Source organism: Acomys minous, assembly GCF_964271855.1.
Source record: "Acomys minous genome assembly, chromosome: 6".
In the NCBI taxonomy this organism is placed as follows: Eukaryota; Metazoa; Chordata; class Mammalia; order Rodentia; family Muridae; genus Acomys; species Acomys minous.
The window spans coordinates 22,407,172-22,426,491 of NC_140487.1; the positions used below are offsets into that span (position 1 = coordinate 22,407,172).

Below are 19,320 nucleotides of genomic sequence, written 5' to 3' on the forward strand. Positions count from 1 at the left end.
GAGGGTGAATGACCTGCCCACTATCTAGCACATAACACACAAGACAGGAACTTGAGCCTCTTCTCTGCCAGTCCAGTTCTAATTACACAGTGAGAAGCAGGCTCTGCGCATCAGGCTACCAAGTCCTGACCCTTGCGGAGAATTTAGGAAATAGCAATTAATTCCTTTCCAGATTCTCTGATTTCTGCAAGATAAAACTTTGGTAGGGAAGTTCCACCATGATCACTCAAACATAAAACTGTTTCTACACTTGGCTACTGCAGAGGGCAGACACGCTCTGATGGCTCTAACAGTTCAAGGCAGAGTGCACATCACTCCCTAAACTAGCATTTGACAATGCCCATCCCTCCAGACACTAGACAACAAAAGTCTCTCAGCTGCGATGTTGGGTATAAAGCACTCTTTGGAGAGGCACACATTTGGCAGCTAGGCATTTGGCTCTTTTATGGTCCTTTCTCCTGTTTTTACTGAAGAGCTTTTCTCTTTAAAATAAATATATTTAATAATCAATCAATAGTTTGATGCCCAATGATCTCTCTTCTGGCATGATGCATTATCTCTGTGTGAAGCTATTGACAATAGACAAGGAGAGAAAGTAGAATTTCAAACTCTGAGGTTCTAAATTAGAATAGCAAAATCAAAACTTTGTTGTAAAAATGAAAAGCTCAGAATGAAAAAAAAAGCATAAATAATTTAATGATAAAAGATAATGACACAACCTGGAACCTAGCTTACATCTACAGAGACCTAGGGTTAGTGAGACGGGCCAGTGCGCACGAGCACTTGCTGCCGTGCCTGACAGCACAGCCCACGCCTGAGAACTCACACACTCGAACAGGGACCGGAGTCCTCCTGTAAGTCGTCTGTGACTTTCACCCATGTGCTATGCTCCTCCCTCCCCGTCTTTTTCCCCATCCCTCTGTCACTCCTTCCCCTCCCCCCCAACTCTAAATACAACAAATTTTAAAAACGGGAGTGTAATCAGTGTTTTTCCTTTTTCACTCCATCTGCTATGGCTTGCGCACATGACTCTATTGCCATGGCAATGTTTTTTTGTTTTGGTTTTGCATCTTCTTGCACTCACAGAGCAACACTGGCAGTGACAGTTAAGCAGAGCGGTCCTTTGCTTCACAGCGTGGGTCTGAGGAGCAGACATGCTTCTTGAGAAGCCTTCTTGTTTCTGGAATGCAGACTTAAAGGCGCGCCACAGTGAGTGCGGCACTACTGCGCTCACGCCCTTACTATCTGCACAATACATCTGCAGGCACAGACAGTGACTACAATCTTCCAGTAACCCTGATCTAATGTTAACTTCTGCCTCTAAGAAACCAGTCCAATACTTCCTCCAGTATGCTCAACCCGCTCAAATCAAAGAATTTAAAATACAAAATGAATAAATAATGATAACACTTTCTAGTATATTCTTGAAGTATTCCTAACTAACCTATAAAGAAGTACAATATATTTATTTATTAAAAGTTTAAAATGGCTTTAAATCAGCCAATCCTATAAGAGTAAGCATAGATAAATAGTCATATATTACTGCATTTCTTACCTATGATGGTTCTTGAAATAATTGATACTTTGTTTTCTAATGGACTCCTGCAAAACTTCAGACTTGCTACCACAAAATTCTTCTCCAACCTGCATCAACCTAGTTGGACAGAAAAGTCTGTGTAAGTTTCAGGAACATCCTTATAGGAAAAACAAAACAAAATGAAAACAGTAATAATCCAGGTTCTTTCTTTAACAATTACAATTCTTAGAAATTTGGGTATTTGAAAAAAATATAAATATCATACAAGTCCAATCCATCAGTCATGAGTATATGCTTTTCCACGAAAAAGTTAGACAGAACACTCATTAATTTCTGACTTTTTTATTCTTTTGGTTGAATGAATTAAGGCACAGAAGTCGGTATCTCAAACACTACCTGCTGACTATATCCAAAACAAAGATGAAATCATCATATTTGAATATAGATAAATCAGTTCCAAGCAAGTAAGTTTTTACTTTTAGTTGAACATCCTGTAAGACACAAATAAATAAGAAAATTTACTCTGTAGTTACAAATTAAAATAAGATAGCAATACATTCTTAGTTCAACACCATCTATCTACTTAGACCAACAGCCAAATATCTTTAAGAATAACCTATTAGGAAGTCCCATGAATATTTTTAAGAAATAGTAACGGCCACAATCTCACTATAACTTAGGATAGATGTGCTAAATTCTATCTAATGTAATGACACTCATATCTGTGCACACAGTAATATGGTAAGAATGATGCCCTGGGCTGAAGAGACGACTCAGCAGTCAAGAGCACACACTACTCTTGCAGAGAAAGAATTCAAGCTCTATGCGCAATGGCCCAGCGGCTCATACCTGCCTATGACTCTACCTTCAAGAGAGCCCACGCCTCTGACTCTGAAGACCCCTGTCCTCCAGTGCATATGACTGCACACAAACACGCATGCATACACATAATTAAACATAAAATCCTTTTCCAGAAAAGTATATTCTTATAAGAGACAGGGCAAAATCATTCTTATAGATAGACATACATGCATGTCTCTAGCTCATTCAAAACACAAATGTAATATGTTTAAAAATGAATAGCTGTAAAATAAGTAGCAGGCAATATATAAAAAAAGATAGCATTCACAATTACCTGCCAAGTGTTATAAACTGGAAAACTTTCACTTAAAAACACACTAAATCTTTAAAAACCTAGAAAAAATTCCCAGACCAATAAGACAAAAATAACCAGGACACCTCAATAAAAAGGCACACATTCTTTAAGAAAGCATGCGTTTCCTTAATCATGAAACGCATGAATATCTTCTAATAGATAAGATAAAAGCTAAGAGACTTTTTTACTGTTCTTTGTGACCTATACAATTATAAATTAACTACAGAAATTAGTTTAAATGATAGCCAAAGACAAACTAGCATATGCTTAGGCCTGCAGAGAGTACAAACACAATGCTTAGAAAATCAATTTCTGAAACAATTATAATGCGTATTTCAGACCCCACCTTCTGTGAAAATAAACATAAACATGAACCAAACCTGCCATATTCGCGTAAGGCCGTGCTCTAGTTTCTTTTTTACATAGCCACGATCAAAATTGGTTTCTTCAGTATTTATCACATTACTTCCTTCTGAAAACAAAAGATTACATATGTTTTTATTTCAATGTATTTTCCTAAATTTTTTGTTGTTGTTCTCTCATTTTTATGAGCCAACCTAAGATTAAAAAACAACAACAACAAACCAATTGAGGCAGGCGATGTGGCTCAATGGTAAAGAGTCCTTTAGAGTCCTAGCAGCTACACAGCCCTCAGAGCCCTCTGTGACTCTGGTCCTGAGGGATGCCACAACCTCTTCTGCTGTCTGCAGGCACCAGACATGCATGTGGTAGACAGGCATACATACAGGCAAACGTCCATACATATAAAAATTAAAAAGAAAATATGTTCAATATATGTACATTAAAAATAGTAAAACCAGGCATTGGCATTAAACTCTTTTGATACATGGAAAACTTCAGAGAAATGCTAAATATACCCACGCCTACACAGTACAGATGTGAATGGGCCTACAAGTCCATTGAAGGCAGTGCAGCCACAGGCCACATACCACCTACTTCAAGACCATGTGACAGGCTGATGCCACGGCACCAGGAAAGTAATTAACTCAACTGTCAGGCAGTACACATGCCAACGGGAGGAGAAGACAAGGGATAAGTCTGCGTAATTTTTATTTTATAGCTCATTATTATACTTCTAGAATGAACTGGAATTAATCATTCCAGATAAACAATTCAATAATATCCAATCCAAGAGGCATGATCAATGCTGTTCCTAAAACTGTTTCCCTCTTGAAAATACAAAGCAGACCTGTATTGAAGAGACTGTAGCTCAGTGTCCTGTAGCATGACAACCTATAATCTCCCCTCAGGCTGCCAAGTGTCCAGCAGTAAGGCTGAAAGGACTGTGCATGCTCGGTCCACCCCCCGGGCACTACGAGAGCTTTACTCACTGCATGACCCAGCTGTGGGGACCCAGCAGCCTAGCTGTGCAGATAAACTCCATCTTAGTCTTTGCTTAGGATTAAAAGTGTTAGGAGGACAAGCAGTGTCACCACAGAGCTGTAAGTGAACTCTAGAGACCCTTCACCTGTACAAAGGGCCTGGGAACAATTTTCCATCCCTGGTTCTCACACCGTGTCTCTGCATGTCTCTATGTAATTATTCAGAGTCCTCAATTGTGCTTGTGGACTGCTGAGCTCGTCAGAGAAGCCAGGTGCTCTGAAGAGATGGATTAGGTCCGGGAGTTACAACAAAAACATCTGAGTATGTAAGGCCCAATCTGGCGTGACTCAGTATCCCATCACCACAAAGGTTAGATCCTGCTCTCCACGTGTTTGGTTTGAACATGCGTACTGAGTCCATAAATTCAGCAGTTCTTAACTACCCAGCTTTGCCCGAACCCTGTCTACATGCTCAGGGGGCGCTCTCCCACTGCGTTATGCGTTACTCCAGGCTGCTGGTCTGCAATTCTGGCTTGCCTCGATGCTCTCTACTTTCCGTTGCCTCTCCCTTCACCCTCTTCAACAAAATTTCTTGTCCATGATACAAATTTCCTCTCTTAACTTTTAATGTCGACATGTATGCACCTCTTATAACTCAGGAAAAGGTTCTGATATGTCTTATAATGTTCAAGATTCTAACTCAAAATCCTATGTTTACTCAAACAGTAAGATCTGGATATTTTTGTTTCACCCAATCACAGAAACCAGGCACTCCAGGAAGTTAGCAAAAGTAAGTTCACCAAATAGAATATCTGCATTAACTTACATAACACAGTATGGTTTATGCTGTGTATATAAAACAAATGTTAATAAAATTATATATTATTTTAAAAGTAAAATTCTCTGTGTGTGTATGTGTGTATGTAAGTGGATGTGAACGTGTGCGTGTGCACATACTTGTGGAAGCATGGGTTGCTGTGATGTGGTGGTGTGTGAGTAAGAACGGCTCGCATACGCTCATATATTTGACTGCATTCCACTCCCAGGGAGTGGAACTCTTTGAACAAATTAGAAGGACAAGGAGGTGTGACCTTGTTGGAGACGGTGTGTCACAGCAGCAGGCTCTCTCAGGTCAGGATGTCGCTCTCGTCACCATGCTCCCCAGCATGATGATACTACCAAGTTCCCCATGAATGCCTCCTCTCAGAAGAGCTGCGTTGGTCACGGTGTCTTTCCACAGCACTCTAACAGTAACCAAGACAGATGCCGGGACCAGGGAGCAGGGTACTGATGTGAGAGGCCTGACTACACGCATGTTGGTGAAATGTGAACTTGGGACTTTGGATTAGGAAAGCAGTTAACTTCATAGGCCATACTGCTAAAAGCATGGAAGACACTGGTGCTGAGAGCGATGGCAATTATGATGGCCCAGTGCACAACATTTAGGAGGAGAGGAATACTAGTAGTAGTAGCAGCCTGGAGACCGTTCTCAGGGTATGTTGGCAAAGGATGTGGCTGCGTTTTGCCGTTTTCCTAAAACTCTGCTTGAGGCTAAATCGAAGAGTTTAGATTAATGGAGTTGGCAGAGGAGATTTCATGACAGCCTAATATTGACTCACTCTGTCATGTGGTTGTTAGGAATTGTTCTTATGCAGATCTATAATGGAAAGGAGCAAGTGGCATAAGGAAAATACAACATGTACAGTTTGAGGGAATGTTTTGTTGGAGCCAAGTCAAGTGCTAAGCTGCCAGCTTGTGAAAAGAAATTAAAGGAAAGCTTAAGCAGTGAAGAGAATGATAAACAAGAGAAAACTGATGAAAACGTAATTGAAGGAGGGAGCCTAGCTCCAGCCTCATCCAGCAGCAGAACCTGGCAGCTCTGGCCACGTGGTGCTGGATTTAGAGACAAGGATACAAGAAAGGGGCAGTGGTCCATCCATGGCTAAGGAAAGCCCCTGGGGCCAGGCACGTGTCAGAGGTGGAAGCCTGGAGAGGCCATCAGGAGAAGCCGGGAAGGAGAAGGTGGGTTGCCTTAGAGACCACAGGACGTTGTAGATGCCGGAGTTCTGGGATACCTGCCAGGGAGAGCGGCAGCCTGGGTAGGGAACCAGCCCAGGGAGAGAGGTGTGCTACATCAACAAAGCTGAGAGGAGCAGGAGATCTGATATCAGATGCAGATATGAGATGCAGAACTTAGAGTCTGCCCTACTGGCTTTTGGTCTTGCTTTGGTTCAGTATTTTCTCCCCTTGGGAATGATAATATATAGAATATAGAAATATATGATCTGATTTTTGATTTTTATTTTACAGCTAAGAGAGTGCCTTGAGTCTTAGAAGAGACTTTGAACTTTGGACTTTTAAACAGTGTTGAGACTATTTAAAGACTATAAGGGCATCTGATGCTGGATGGAACGCAGTCTGCATTAGGCTCTGGCTATAAAGCTATAGGGCCGGGGTAGAATGTGGGTAGAATAAGAACGGCCCCCGGAAGCTCACTATTTGACTTCTTAGTCACTAGAGAGTGGCCTTATCTGAGAAGGATTAGGAGGCGTGGCCTAGTTGGAGAAGTGTGTCACTGGGGGTGGGCTTTGAGATTTCAAAATCCCATGCCAAGCCCAGCCCCTACCCTCTGCCTACAGATCAGGATATAGCTCTTAGCTACTGGAGCCATGCTGTCATGGTCCCCAGTGGGATGATAATGGACAGAGCCTCAGAAACTGTACGCCAGCCCCTAAATAAATGCTTTCTTTCTTAAGAGTCCAAGAGACCAAGACACCTTGGTCATGGTGTCTCGTCACAGCAACAGAGCAGTGACTAAGATACCGTGGATCTTCGTGGGTTGTTTTCCACCTTATATTTTGAAATGGATCTCTCAATAAACCTGCAATTGGCTGACTTGCTTAGGCTGACCAATCAATGACTGCAGACACCCACATGACTTTTATACAGTTACATGGGATCCAAACTCAGGTGCTTGTCCTCCTTACTGACTGAGCCAGCCCATAAACCACTAATTATTTGAAATACTTAATCTTGGCTACTGTTCAAAAAGGATCACTTAAGAATTAGAAGTCCCTACTTTTGAATTACTTAGCATTATATACCATAGCTACTTTGAAGAAATGTATTTTCCTTATAAAAAATGAATGCCTTAAATTCCTCATGACCCTATCTTTCTATGACTTTGAAAAGGAAATACCAATATAATTATTAATTCTTAGAACTTAATTTTATTTTCACAACTTGCAAATTGGAGTAATAGTAAATATTTAGTATTTCTTTCCTTGTAAATCTGAAAAGACCAATGTCTTACCAGGTTTCCAGTAGGTAACACTAGAGGAATATTTCCTTAATGCTTTTTCAAAATAACCGAGCACTAGGGCTACTAACATGTACCCTCAAAAGTACAATTTCATGCCACCTGAAGAGTCCTTTGAACTACTTAATCCCCAAAGATAACTGAGTTTTTGTGGTGTGTGAATCACCTTCTTTGCTGAGCACTGAAAAGCCTGAGTCCTAACAGCGGCCTTGTTCCTTCTTGCCCTTACTCCAAAACCGCAGCACACGCTGCAGCTCGGTTTTAAAGCAGAAATGAAAACGTTTCCTACCAGACGCTGACGCCGTCTCCTCACTGTCGTGCTTCTCGTGCCACTCCATGGTTCGGTAATAGCTGAGCATGACTTCCCATAGTGCTTTGCACAGGTCCGCAAGGCATGGAATATAGCTGTCTGGTGTTACATGCTAAAGAAAAGGAGTTAATTCCCAAGAATTAGACTTTCTTAAATACAACTAATCAAAATAAAATGTTCTATTATTAATCAAGTACAAGTAAAACTAAAAGGAAAGAAATTTCCACTGGAATAGCATGGGAAGAAAATCAAGAAATCACGTCAGGAAAGCTTTTTATTACTCATTAGTAATAGCACTCCATATAGTATGAATCAACTGTGGTCCCTGAACAAAAGGATCCAAGGATCGGTTTAGAACTGATAAGGGTTCTAAACAGTACTTTTAACTTTCCCAAATGTTGCAACACAGTCAAGAATAGAGTTGTATGAGGGGAATTCTGAGACCTTGTGAGAAAACTTCAAATAAACAAGACAGGAGTCTTGTAATCCCTGTACCTCCACAGCACAGGCTGTTCTTGGGATGTGTTTTTGTGCTCCTTTACTTCAACTGTTGTTATTCATATGACTCTATGAAAAAATATGGGTTTTGCCGCATACGGCTTGTCCTTGTGATTCCTTATTCATGTAATTCTTCTTAACCCAGAGTATAAAGTGCCTGACGCTCTGAATAAAGTTGGCTTTACATGAGCCTTAAGTCGGCCTCATTTTTAGGCCCCACATCCCCAGGTTTATGCTGCCAACTAAAGTGGTAAACACCCAAATACATGTTCTTCTTCAAGTACATGTCTAACTATGTATATTTATATTTATCCTTGAACCAGAGTCACAACTAGCAAAGCAGAGGCTGGATTTACAACTCAATTATTTCATCTGTGCAAAACAACTAAAAATTCTGACAATCTCCAAATGCTACAGATACTCCAGAACCCACAGATATTCCAGCACAATAAAACATTTTAAAGCAAGGTAGTACATTCACAAGATTATGGAACACTGCAAACCTCTACGGGATGTACACGAGGGTCCTGGCCCTATCTTTAAAAGAGGCCTTCTGCATTTTCCTATTCTACCTTGTAAGCTCCCCACCTCTCATAAGGCAGCATTTGTTCCACGGTTAGGTTTTCTAGATCCTTTAAGTTCCAGCAAGAACCCTGCTGATAGGGACACACAGAGGGGCTCAGGCACTGGAGAGAGCAGTCCTCTAAGGGGAGGTGCTAGCAGGGCAGAGCTGCAGGAGAGCAGATTCATTGGGCTGCTGTTCAGCATGCTCAAATGCCCACAGCCTTCCTGGGGCTTCTCAGGAAGCTCGCATGCTCACGGCCCTTACAGACTGCTGCTCAGGAAGCTCGCATGCCCATGACCCTCACAAGGCTGATGCTCAGGAAGCTCGCATGCCCATGACCCTCACAAGGCTGATGCTCAGGAAGCTCGCATGCCCATGGCCCTCACAAGGCTGATGCTCAGGATGATTGCACAGCATGGCCCTAGCGAGGCTGCTTGTGCTGCAGCATGCCTGGGGACCATTCAGGGCTGCTGCCTGGGACGTTCTCAGGTCAATGGCCTTGACTCTCAAAAGAAAGACCTGTTCTTCCTAGGGCGACTTTGCGTCCTCCAGAACTCTTTATTTATCAACACAAACCAGGAGGTCTCTACACACTTTTGAGTAAGCATGTCAAACTCCTCAAACTGAGCCACAGAGTACAAGAACTAACCTCTTGAATTACACTGCCTATGTAAGGCTCATTACAAAAGTACCCTGCTGGATTAATATTATGAAACAAGTTAATAATGTTTGCCCCATGAATAGGTCTAAGAGGGAAAAACTCACTCAAAGACTCCATAAAAGAAAAACTCACCATCATTCATTCAACAGCCATCCCTAACTAAAACTCACTGATGTTATTATGACTGACCTCATAAAGCACAACCACTGTGGCCAAGAAACAGTTAAGGATACTTCTATCTTCATTACTATTAAAAAGTTTTGGGAGATAGTGGTCAAAACCATTAGACTAAACAACCAGGGGGATACGTGAACAAAAATCTACTTCAATCTACTGTACAGTACTGAAAATTCCTATATACCCATAAAAGTTCAGTAATAAACCAGTAAAGTTACAGGTTATAAAATTAACATAAAAAATTTCATATTAATAACAAATATTTAGTTGCACGGCGTAAGATACTCAACAGTACTTAACAGTGCTAAATTTACATTTCATCTAAGTATATTCCAACAATTCTGCCTGGAAGATAAGAGGAAAGTAGTATTAGGCATTTTCCCCCAACGGAAACATTAGGACTATACAAATAACTGTTATACTTAACTAAGTAACAACACATCGCAGTTTACCAAACCACAAAATCACAACTTCTATCTACTACCGTTTACTTTCACAACGTGAGGACAAAAGGCTCCTCTCTTACGCTTCCCCTCACATCTCCTCTCCTGTGCTGTACTCACAGCTCCTCTCCTATGATGTCTTTTACAGATGTATCAAGCAAGACATATCATGTATATAATTTCTTTCAAAACAACTGAAATGATAGCAAACCTATTTGTCACTGATTCAAGCATAAATGATTCCAAATGACCTTGCCTAAAAGTCTCCCAAAAGATCTCAAATTTTATTCAATACACTAATGTGTACAAACATATGAGAATAATAAATTTAAGACCAGAAAGCAAGATAATTCTCATCTAAGCTTATATTCTAAAATATAAAATTTAGAGATTTTACTAAATAAATGTTTTAAAGGGTATTTTTCAATGTATATAAATTCTGACATATTAATCTCTGTGCTTGCAAACTATGCTGACAGTAAGAGTCATTTTTGCATTAAAATTGAACCATTTCCACTATATCATGCAAGCAATTAGCATCTATTTCTCAAAAAACAATGCTTCCAAGCCATGTACTTGAAATCATTTAAAAGCCAGGCATGGTGGCACACATCCGTAACCTAACACAAAAAAGATGGAGGCAGGTGTTTCACAAGTTCAAGTCCAGCTCAGGTTACATAGTGAGACTCTGTCTTCAAAACATAAGTCAGTTCGCAAATTAAAAAAAAAAATCATTCATAACTTATATTCTAGTGAACTTATCAAAAGTACCTGAGCTGGAAAGGTACTGTCTGATGGCTAGCTTTCACAGTGTTGATAGAAGCGATGCAAGCTACTGGGGGCAGAAAGTCATCCCTAGGCTGTGAGTCTGTGGTCTAATCTGCATGCTGCCATAATGACCTGACAGGCAACATATGCCCATCGAAGCCACAGTGACAGGACAGTTATGGAGTAACCAACTGCTTTCTGGTTAGGTATGAGCCTGCTCCACAGGAACTCACGCCTCATACAGTAAACTTAGCCAAAAGCCATGGCTAGGTAGGAAGCTTATGGGTGCTGGGCAGGAGAAAAGCAGGGACAGGAGTCAAGTCCTGTTGTTTTGCTAGATGGCAATGCTGTCAACCTGCCTTCTAAAGATGTGTTTATAGGCACAGACTGGTGCTGCTCTTAGCCTTGGTCAAAGAAGTCCCATGCTGTAGTGGGCGGCAATCAATGAAGAGACTCATGACTGTTCAAAGTAGCAATAAGTGACTCTTGGGTGCTCAGACCTAGAAGGGACATCTATATCACCTCCCTCAAGGCTTAAAGGAACATCACAGAAGAGGGGCAAAAAGAAGGTAAGTGCTCTGCTCGGCACACTGCCTTCTGAGCATGACATGGTTGCTCTCTACTAAATTCATGGACGGAGAAGTGAGATTAATCATGAATGAATCAATTCAGAAAATACTAACAGTGAAAGACCTCCTCTTGACTTGTCTTTTTATGTAATATTTTATCAATTTATTCATATACATTTCAATGGTTATCCCCTCTCTTCTATCCTCCCATTTCTCCCTCCCATTTTCACCCTATTCCCCTACCCTATGTCTGTGACTGACGGGGACCTCCTCCCCCAGTATATGCTCATAGGGTATCAAATCTCCTCTTGGTAGCCTGCTATCCTTCCTCTGAGTGCCACCAGGCCTCCCCATCCAGGGAACGTGGTTAAATATGGGGCACCAGAGTACATGTGAAAGTCATACCCCACTCTCCACTCAACTGTGGAGAATGTCCTGTCCATTGGCTAGATCTGGGTCGGGGTTCAAAGTTTACTGCATGTATTGTCCTTGGCTGGTGCCATAGTTTGAACAGGACCCCTGGGCCCAGATCCGGCCGTCTTGCCGTGTCTTTAAGGTCAGGACACAGAGGTGTGATTCCCAACACCTCCCCATGTTCTACAGCTGCCTCCACACTCAGGAACCTCACTAACGGAGGCAGTGAAGGGAAAGAGAGAAATGCAGTGGCTGAGAAGCAGTGTTTAGTACAGAAAAGGAATAATTTAACTTAACTTTTAAGGGGAAAAAATTCCACATCTATAGAAAAGACATTTATGTCTCATAACGCGGGTGAGCATAAAGAGCAACAGACACCCGCTACAGACCTACACCTGCGACTCTGCTGCACAGCACAGAAGCATGAACACAGTCCCAACACATGAAGGCTCCTTGGTCTAACCTTGATTAATGGCGTAAGCCCACAGATCTGCCCTCCCATCTCACCACAGTCAGTTGAGACAAAGCCTAGACCTTTCACCTCTACTGTCAACCACTGCCAGGAGCCTAACTGGTCAGAATTCAACTGAAGCAATTAACTTCTCAAAGCTGTGACAAGTTAGCCTTGATTATAAACAGTGAGTTTGAGTGATTTTAAACATATAGTATAAATCCTGCCATAAATGTATGCAATACTTCTGAACTTGAAGTGTACAGTGGAAGAATACCATCTTTTCAAAGTTGCTTCATTGAATAGTAAAGTGGTAAATATGAGACTTTTATCTACTAAACAATTGAACTCATAAGAAAACTCAGTTATTAAGTAGCTACAAAGATTTCAGAAAGATGCTTTACTCTTAAAACATCAAACAGAAATTCTTAGGTGGTCCTTCTAGCATTTTTGTTGTTTCATATTTAGATTTAGCACTCTACTCACATCCTAACAAACATGCAGAGAACAGATGCTCTGGTATATTAGAGATCCAAATTCCACAGAGCCTGTGCTCCCCCCCCCCAACACACACACACACACACACACACACACACACACACACACACACACACAGAGACAGACAGACAGACAGAGACAGACAAAGACACACACACGGGGGGGGGGGGGACGGAGAGACAGAGACAGAGAGACAGACAGAGACAGAGCGAGAACGCAATTTTCAGATTCAAACAAATACCACAGGCACAGGGTCATTAGCAGAAATTGAAAATGCTGCTGCACGGCTGTCACTGGTAAAAACAGCACTATGCTCAATGAGATAAAAGCACCTAAGTGGGAAAGTGGTTGAAAGACATTGCCCCTCAGCTGCAAATGTCTAATGTTTTCTGCATGTGCCAGGCTGTGTGTGATGTTAATATCTACTGCTTTCTGACCACCAGAAACCTAAGCAATAGCAGAAAAGGCACAGTATAGACGGGACATGCCTGGGCTAAGAGCCCATCCTTGTCACGTTTTGGCCATGACTTCAGCATAACACCAGAAGTCTATGTATGACAAGCCATATTTTCTTACTAGAACATTTGACAAATATTCCTAGCACCTGACGAAGTTCCCAACTTAAAAACACAGCTTGTGGAGAAAAAACTGCCATCTCAACTATCTTGGTTATTAGTGCTAACCAGGTATACAAACAAAACAAATGATGTGTAAGCGCACTCTATAAAGAATAACAGTGGCACATGAAGAATCTCTCGGGTATCAGTCTTAGGTATTTTTAATTGCTGATAGATCCTTAATCCAATAGATGCTAGCATTATAAAGTGAGCAAAGCATGCATCATTATAACATGTATTCCAAAGTTTCAAATGATAAAGGGTGTCATACTGTTTGAAATAACCATAAAAGCAATTATCTAAATACAAAAACACTGTTGAATCAAGAAAAGCAGTTTTCAGAAAGTTTCAAATAGTTTTTTTTTAATCAGTAAATTATTTTGTTTCTGTGATATCAACCTCTAGAATTAGAGAAATAGTAAAAGAAAACAAATGGAGGCTTTGTTTTCTCTTCAGGGCTTAAGAACCATGAGATACTGTTTAACAGTTTAAAAAAAAAAAAAAGAGGACATACATTCTGCCTGCTTTCTTTGTAAAACAGGATTTTAAAACTAGCTCCATTCACTGCTGCTCAGTTAGGCTGGCATGTTAAGCACAATGCCAAGGACAAAGGAGGCAGACGTGTCCTGTTCACTTCTCCCCTGCCCCGAGGATGTCTATTTCCCGCTTGCTTTGTGTGAGTTACCGTAATTTTAAATGTTTTCACACATAATTTATGATCAAGAACTTCCCTCAAATGCTGCCACAATATAGCGCCATGAAATGCAAAGTGTCCAGCTTGGTCTTCCTGTCCCCAGGTGCTGGTCAGCACTGTGGCCTCCAAGGCCACGGCCTCCTGAGGCCCCAGGTCTATATCTGCTCTCACACAATGACTGTCACCAGTTATGCTAACAGGAGGCAAAAGTGCTTCCCCACCACCACATAGGAAAAGTTAAAACTTCATGTCCTATTACCAGACTCTTTCATGAATCACAAAATAAGGGCCTTACTTGCTCCCATAAGGAAAACGTGTTTAAATTATTTCATCAACTTACTTATTCAACTTCAAAGGCCCCTCACTTTTACTTTCTTGAGATAACTACCATCTTTTTAGAACGTTACTAAATGGTATTATGTTTTCATTAAACTAATCAACAAGCTGGACTGAAAGAGAAGGCATCTCTCCCCAGACCTTAGTCACGGGAAGCACACAGTGTGCTCAGCAGGCCCACAGCATTTGTGGGCGCTGCACTCCTCAGCCATGTCCCACTGCGCGGAGCGTTAGTGAAGTGTGGGAGCAGCAGCAATGCAGGGGCAGCACTAGGACTTATTTTAAAGAAAAGAGTTATGACAGCAAGATGAAAACTGAATTTTAAAAAGCATTTACTCCAGAGGCAATCCACAAGGCCAAGCCACTTGTTACCTGATCATTTAAAAACATGCAGCTATTTCAAAAGATCACCTTAACATCAGCGTTTTTTAAGTGAAAATAATCCCTAAGGAACACAACAAGGAACAACTGAGTCTAATTTTTCATTCACCAAAGCCGTCAGCCTCCTGTGAATTGTGTCCCTGATAGTTTGAATGTAGAGGACCATCTCATAAAATCTTGACTTCCACCGGCAGGGCTGCCTTGCCAGGCCACCGAGGAAGTGGATGCGCTCAGTAATGATGTGACTTGATGGACCAGGGCGGGTTAGGAGGGGGGTGCTCTTTTCTGAGAGGGAGAGGAGGGGGATAGGAGGAAGAGGAAGGGAGGGTGGGACCAGGAGGAGAGGAAGGAGGGGGCTATGATTGATGTAAAGTGAATTAATTTAATTAAAAGCATATGAAAACCACAATATGAACAAACACATATAAATACCAAAATTAACTAGTGTAAAAAGACTGGACCCTTATTTGTTTAAAATGCCTTTTTTAGTTAGTAGGAATTATTTTCCATTTAGTAGAAATGGCAAATTTGTAACAATTTGCTCTGTTACTTAAAGTCATCTATCAATTATAGGCACACTAACAAAATTGAAAACAAAGGTGACTATTCTGGTAATAAAATATACATGGTTAGGAAAATAAATGTTCCAAAATTCAGAAACATCAACTCATGGCTCTATTGAAAAGTGGACACACACGTAATTATTTAACGATATAAAATTGAAAGTTAATAAGCACAAATGGATAAAACAGTCCCTATTTAGAAAATTACTTTAAAAAGTCATTTCGACCACATTACCACTGTCATTATTAACTCCCTGACATACCAAATACACTCATGTCCCTCTAGAATATTTGTTGTAGTTCAAAAGGAAAGGAATTCCTCCAGCTCCTCATCTGAAGTCTGAAAAGGCTCACAATGTCCCATGACAGACCGAGCTGGAGTGCGGGAGAGCACAGTAAACAACAGCATCCACCCCGTAGGCAGGTGGCCCACACGCTCCACCACTGCACTCAGCCTCTGGTGCCATCCCCCAAACCTTCCCTGCTGCTGTGACGCCACCCTGCTTCGCTGTCCTACCAGGCCAGCTGCTTTTTCAGATCCCTTTATCTTTTCTCCCATAACCTAATCCCAGAAAGCCACCAAGCCAAAGGCCTAACGATTTCATCACCCCTCCTCAGCCCTTCCCCAGTCTTATTACCCGGGCTCCTGGCTCTAACTATACACAGACTCAGGTAACCTTCAGTTCTGTAACTACAGCCATGACCTCTTTCATCCAACAGTGTCAGCAAGGCCACTTGCCACTTAACAGGCACCAAACAAGTTGAGACGGTGGCATGTGCCCAAAGTTCCGGAACATGCGAGACAACGAACAAGGATCACAAGCTCAAGGCCACTCTGGACTACACAGAGTGAGATACCTCAAAAAAGCAAAACAATGAGTAGTCAAGAGACGCTTGGCTTTCTCTGCAGTTCTGCGGCTCCCCACCTACCCTGCAGAGGCCAATGATACTACCATTCCCAGCTGTCAGCCTCTGCTCTTCACACTCTGAGCTAAAGCACACCCTATGTATGTCCACGCCTCACCTGTTTTCATGAAGAACCGCATTGGAAAAGATAAAACTTGATAAACCTGTGTGCCATTATTTTGGCGGCATCTTTAGACGGTGGATGCAAAGAAGTGGGAAGTTACCGACTTAGAAGCCACAGGAGAGGAGAACAGTCATGAAACTAATACATACCGTACAGAGGTCTTTATATTGAAGCTTCTGGAATTTTGTGTCTGTGTTTCCTGCACACAGCTCCACATAGCCAAGCACAACTTGAAACACCGTGTTGTGAATGGCTTGAGTGAAGTGCATATGAAGTTGATCCATTGCAGTCTAGGGGAAAAAAAATAACGTAATTTTATAGCTTTAAATGAATTTCAAAAGATTTGACTAAACAGAGAAGAAAAAAGCCTCATGAACTGTAACTATACATATAGATCATTATCATCCTTAGAATTAACTATGGTGCAGACTGTCTGCAAAGCATCGTTCATATAACCATAACATCACACAACACAGGCTGAGTGCGAACTGTGAAACTGTGCCGTATTCTTGTTCATTCTCAACTATGCCATGCGTAATTGTACCTCTGTGTCCCCTGTCCTGCCACATGCTCATTCCCTTAATATTCCTAAATCAGTACTGATCCCCTCTCTGTTTCGCTTTCTCTGGGTATAGCTCTTTGCAGCACTTCCTTTGCCATCTTCACTTACAAATTTAACGTATGCATCTATGGTGGTTTGAATAATAATGGCTCATATATTTGAATGCTTAGTCACCAGGGAGTGGAGCTGTTTGAAAGGATTAGAAGGATTAGGAGGTGTGGCCTTGCTGGAGGAAGTGTGTCACTGGGGGTGGACTTTGAGATAGCAAAAGCCCAACTCAGGCCTAGGCTCCCTATCTCTCTGTTTGCTATCTATGATTAGATGTAAAGCTCTCAGCTACTCTCAGCCCGGCCCCATGCCTGCCTGAGTGCTGTCATACTTCCCACCATAATAATAAGATTAACTCTCTCAAACTGTACGCAACCCCTCAATTAAATCAAGGGCAACAGAACTTTGACTAAGGCAATATCTCTCACCAGAACACATCATATATGATACCCTGGGACCTGAAGCAATAAGCAAATAGGTACCATGTGTATTTAACAAATACAAAACAATCTTTTGGAGAAAATGGAAAGTCATGATCTTATTTTCAAAAGTCTTTACACATATAACTCAGAAATGGGAAGTCTATTTCTTCCAGCAGTTTTCTCAAGATACAGTTTAAAATATAAAAATTAAGGAGATTTTTAAAACTTAGCATTTTAAAGAGAAAACAGAATTCAAACATTTGGTAAAGTCTTAAACTTCCTTCCGAAAGAAAGCCCCATTTAAAAGAAAGAAAAAGAAAGCCACTTGTGTCTATCGTGTTTAAAGGCTGAGTGATTAAATGCATACTTCTAGATTCAGAAGCCATGACTAAGTTTCAAACCATGACCCTTGTATTCATGTTTTTCATGGAAAACTTTGGATAGTGAGTGTGCAAAGCCACACGCTGTATGGTAAGCTACAGTACTGGGGGAATCTGCTGGATGTAGTGGACCTATAACATACTGGTTTATATACTGCTTGAGGGAGTCAGGCTGACCTAGAACAAACAGAGCCCGGTATTAAGACCCACATCACAGAACCAAAACTTAAGGTAGAAGACACTACTTACAATCTCCCATTGAATTTTATTTAGCTTGTACTTCCCCCCTTTCTTTGTAATTTTGCTCGTCTGTCTGTTTGACAACAGGTTCTTGCTATAGCCTTGGGCTTACAATCTCCCTCCCTCAGTCTCTCAAGTAAAATATGCTTTTCTTAAATCCCTCATAAAATAGTGAAAATATCAAAATTGGCAAACAAAGCTTAAAACAAAGTTTTAGGATGTTTCTGCCACATTATTTGCACTCTGGGACTCTGTTAATAAGATGTCATCACTATTAATTCAGCATTAAGATGCTGACTTCCACTTTGCTAAGCAGAATTTTGTAAGGAAGTCACACTGGCAGTATTTCGGCCGCGAAGGTTCGTGAGTGACATCTGCTCAGAACTAACCTGTGTTTTTCCAAGAAGCCGATAAGCTTGCTGAACCTTGGTGTAATGGTTAATGTCAAAATTCTTGCAGATTTTGGAAAGAGCCACATCCAACTGTTCCTACAAAACCAACAGAAGTAAGAGGTGATGAGGAAACGGTTTTCAAGGCAACGGAAAGGAAATAATAAGACTAGCTTGCCTTCATTTATAATTAATATCTATTTACCTTTATACTAGATTAATCAATTAATATAATTACAATTAGCCATTATAATTAAGTTTTATATAAATAATTAGCATTATTATCAATTTATTTACCCTGAAACTCATGTCTGGTATTTCAGAAGAAACAAAGTAAGCATAGTTTTCAAGAGACCTTACTTTATAGTATTTCTTAACCTTCTAGCTCCTCAAATATCTGCTAAAATTGCATAATTATATAAACAGAATATATACGATTACAAAAAAATAATACAGCAATCTTTTTGCAATCAAGAAAAAGTAATTTTCAACCAAACACTGACTTTGAAAATACATACCTCAATTAAGCTTTTCCATCTTAAATGGACTTCTTATTGTTTCTATTTCAATGATTGCATTTTTAAATAATGATTTTCTACATGCATAGAATAATATTTTGTATTAAGAATGAATAAATATTCCATTCTCAACCAAAAGCCCTCATTAAATCATTCCAAGCAATGTTTACTTACAGAATTCAAGTCAGTTGCTTTTGTGATTAGCAAATAAACAGACATTCTTATAATTAGCAAATAATTGCATTTATGAACACACTTCTTTCACAAAAGGTCATTTGACAGTCTAAGTTTAACTTTTACAATGACAGTATCCTAATCACAAAAGCAAAAGGTGGAGGAAAATCCAGTGACTCTTATTGCTTATTAAGATGAGCACTCTGCATTGTAAAGACTGCCAACGAGGCAGAAAGACTCTGAATATAAGTTAGGAT

The 19,320-nt window shown here is 40.7% G+C and overlaps 1 protein-coding gene across 1 annotated transcript in view; it reads right to left on the minus strand.

The window, feature by feature from the left end:
• Window positions 1-19,320, minus strand: part of VPS50 (VPS50 subunit of EARP/GARPII complex) — an 83,392-nt gene that overhangs the window by 32,040 nt on the left and 32,032 nt on the right. The window contains exons 11-16 of the mRNA XM_084787576.1: window positions 18,372-18,470; window positions 16,480-16,620; window positions 7,645-7,777; window positions 3,074-3,165; window positions 1,934-2,028; window positions 1,556-1,654 (exon numbers count right to left, since the gene is read on the minus strand). Of these exons, the coding sequence (XP_084643702.1) occupies window positions 1,556-1,654; window positions 1,934-2,028; window positions 3,074-3,165; window positions 7,645-7,777; window positions 16,480-16,620; window positions 18,372-18,470 (659 nt within the window). The remainder of the gene's footprint in view (window positions 1-1,555; window positions 1,655-1,933; window positions 2,029-3,073; window positions 3,166-7,644; window positions 7,778-16,479; window positions 16,621-18,371; window positions 18,471-19,320) is intronic.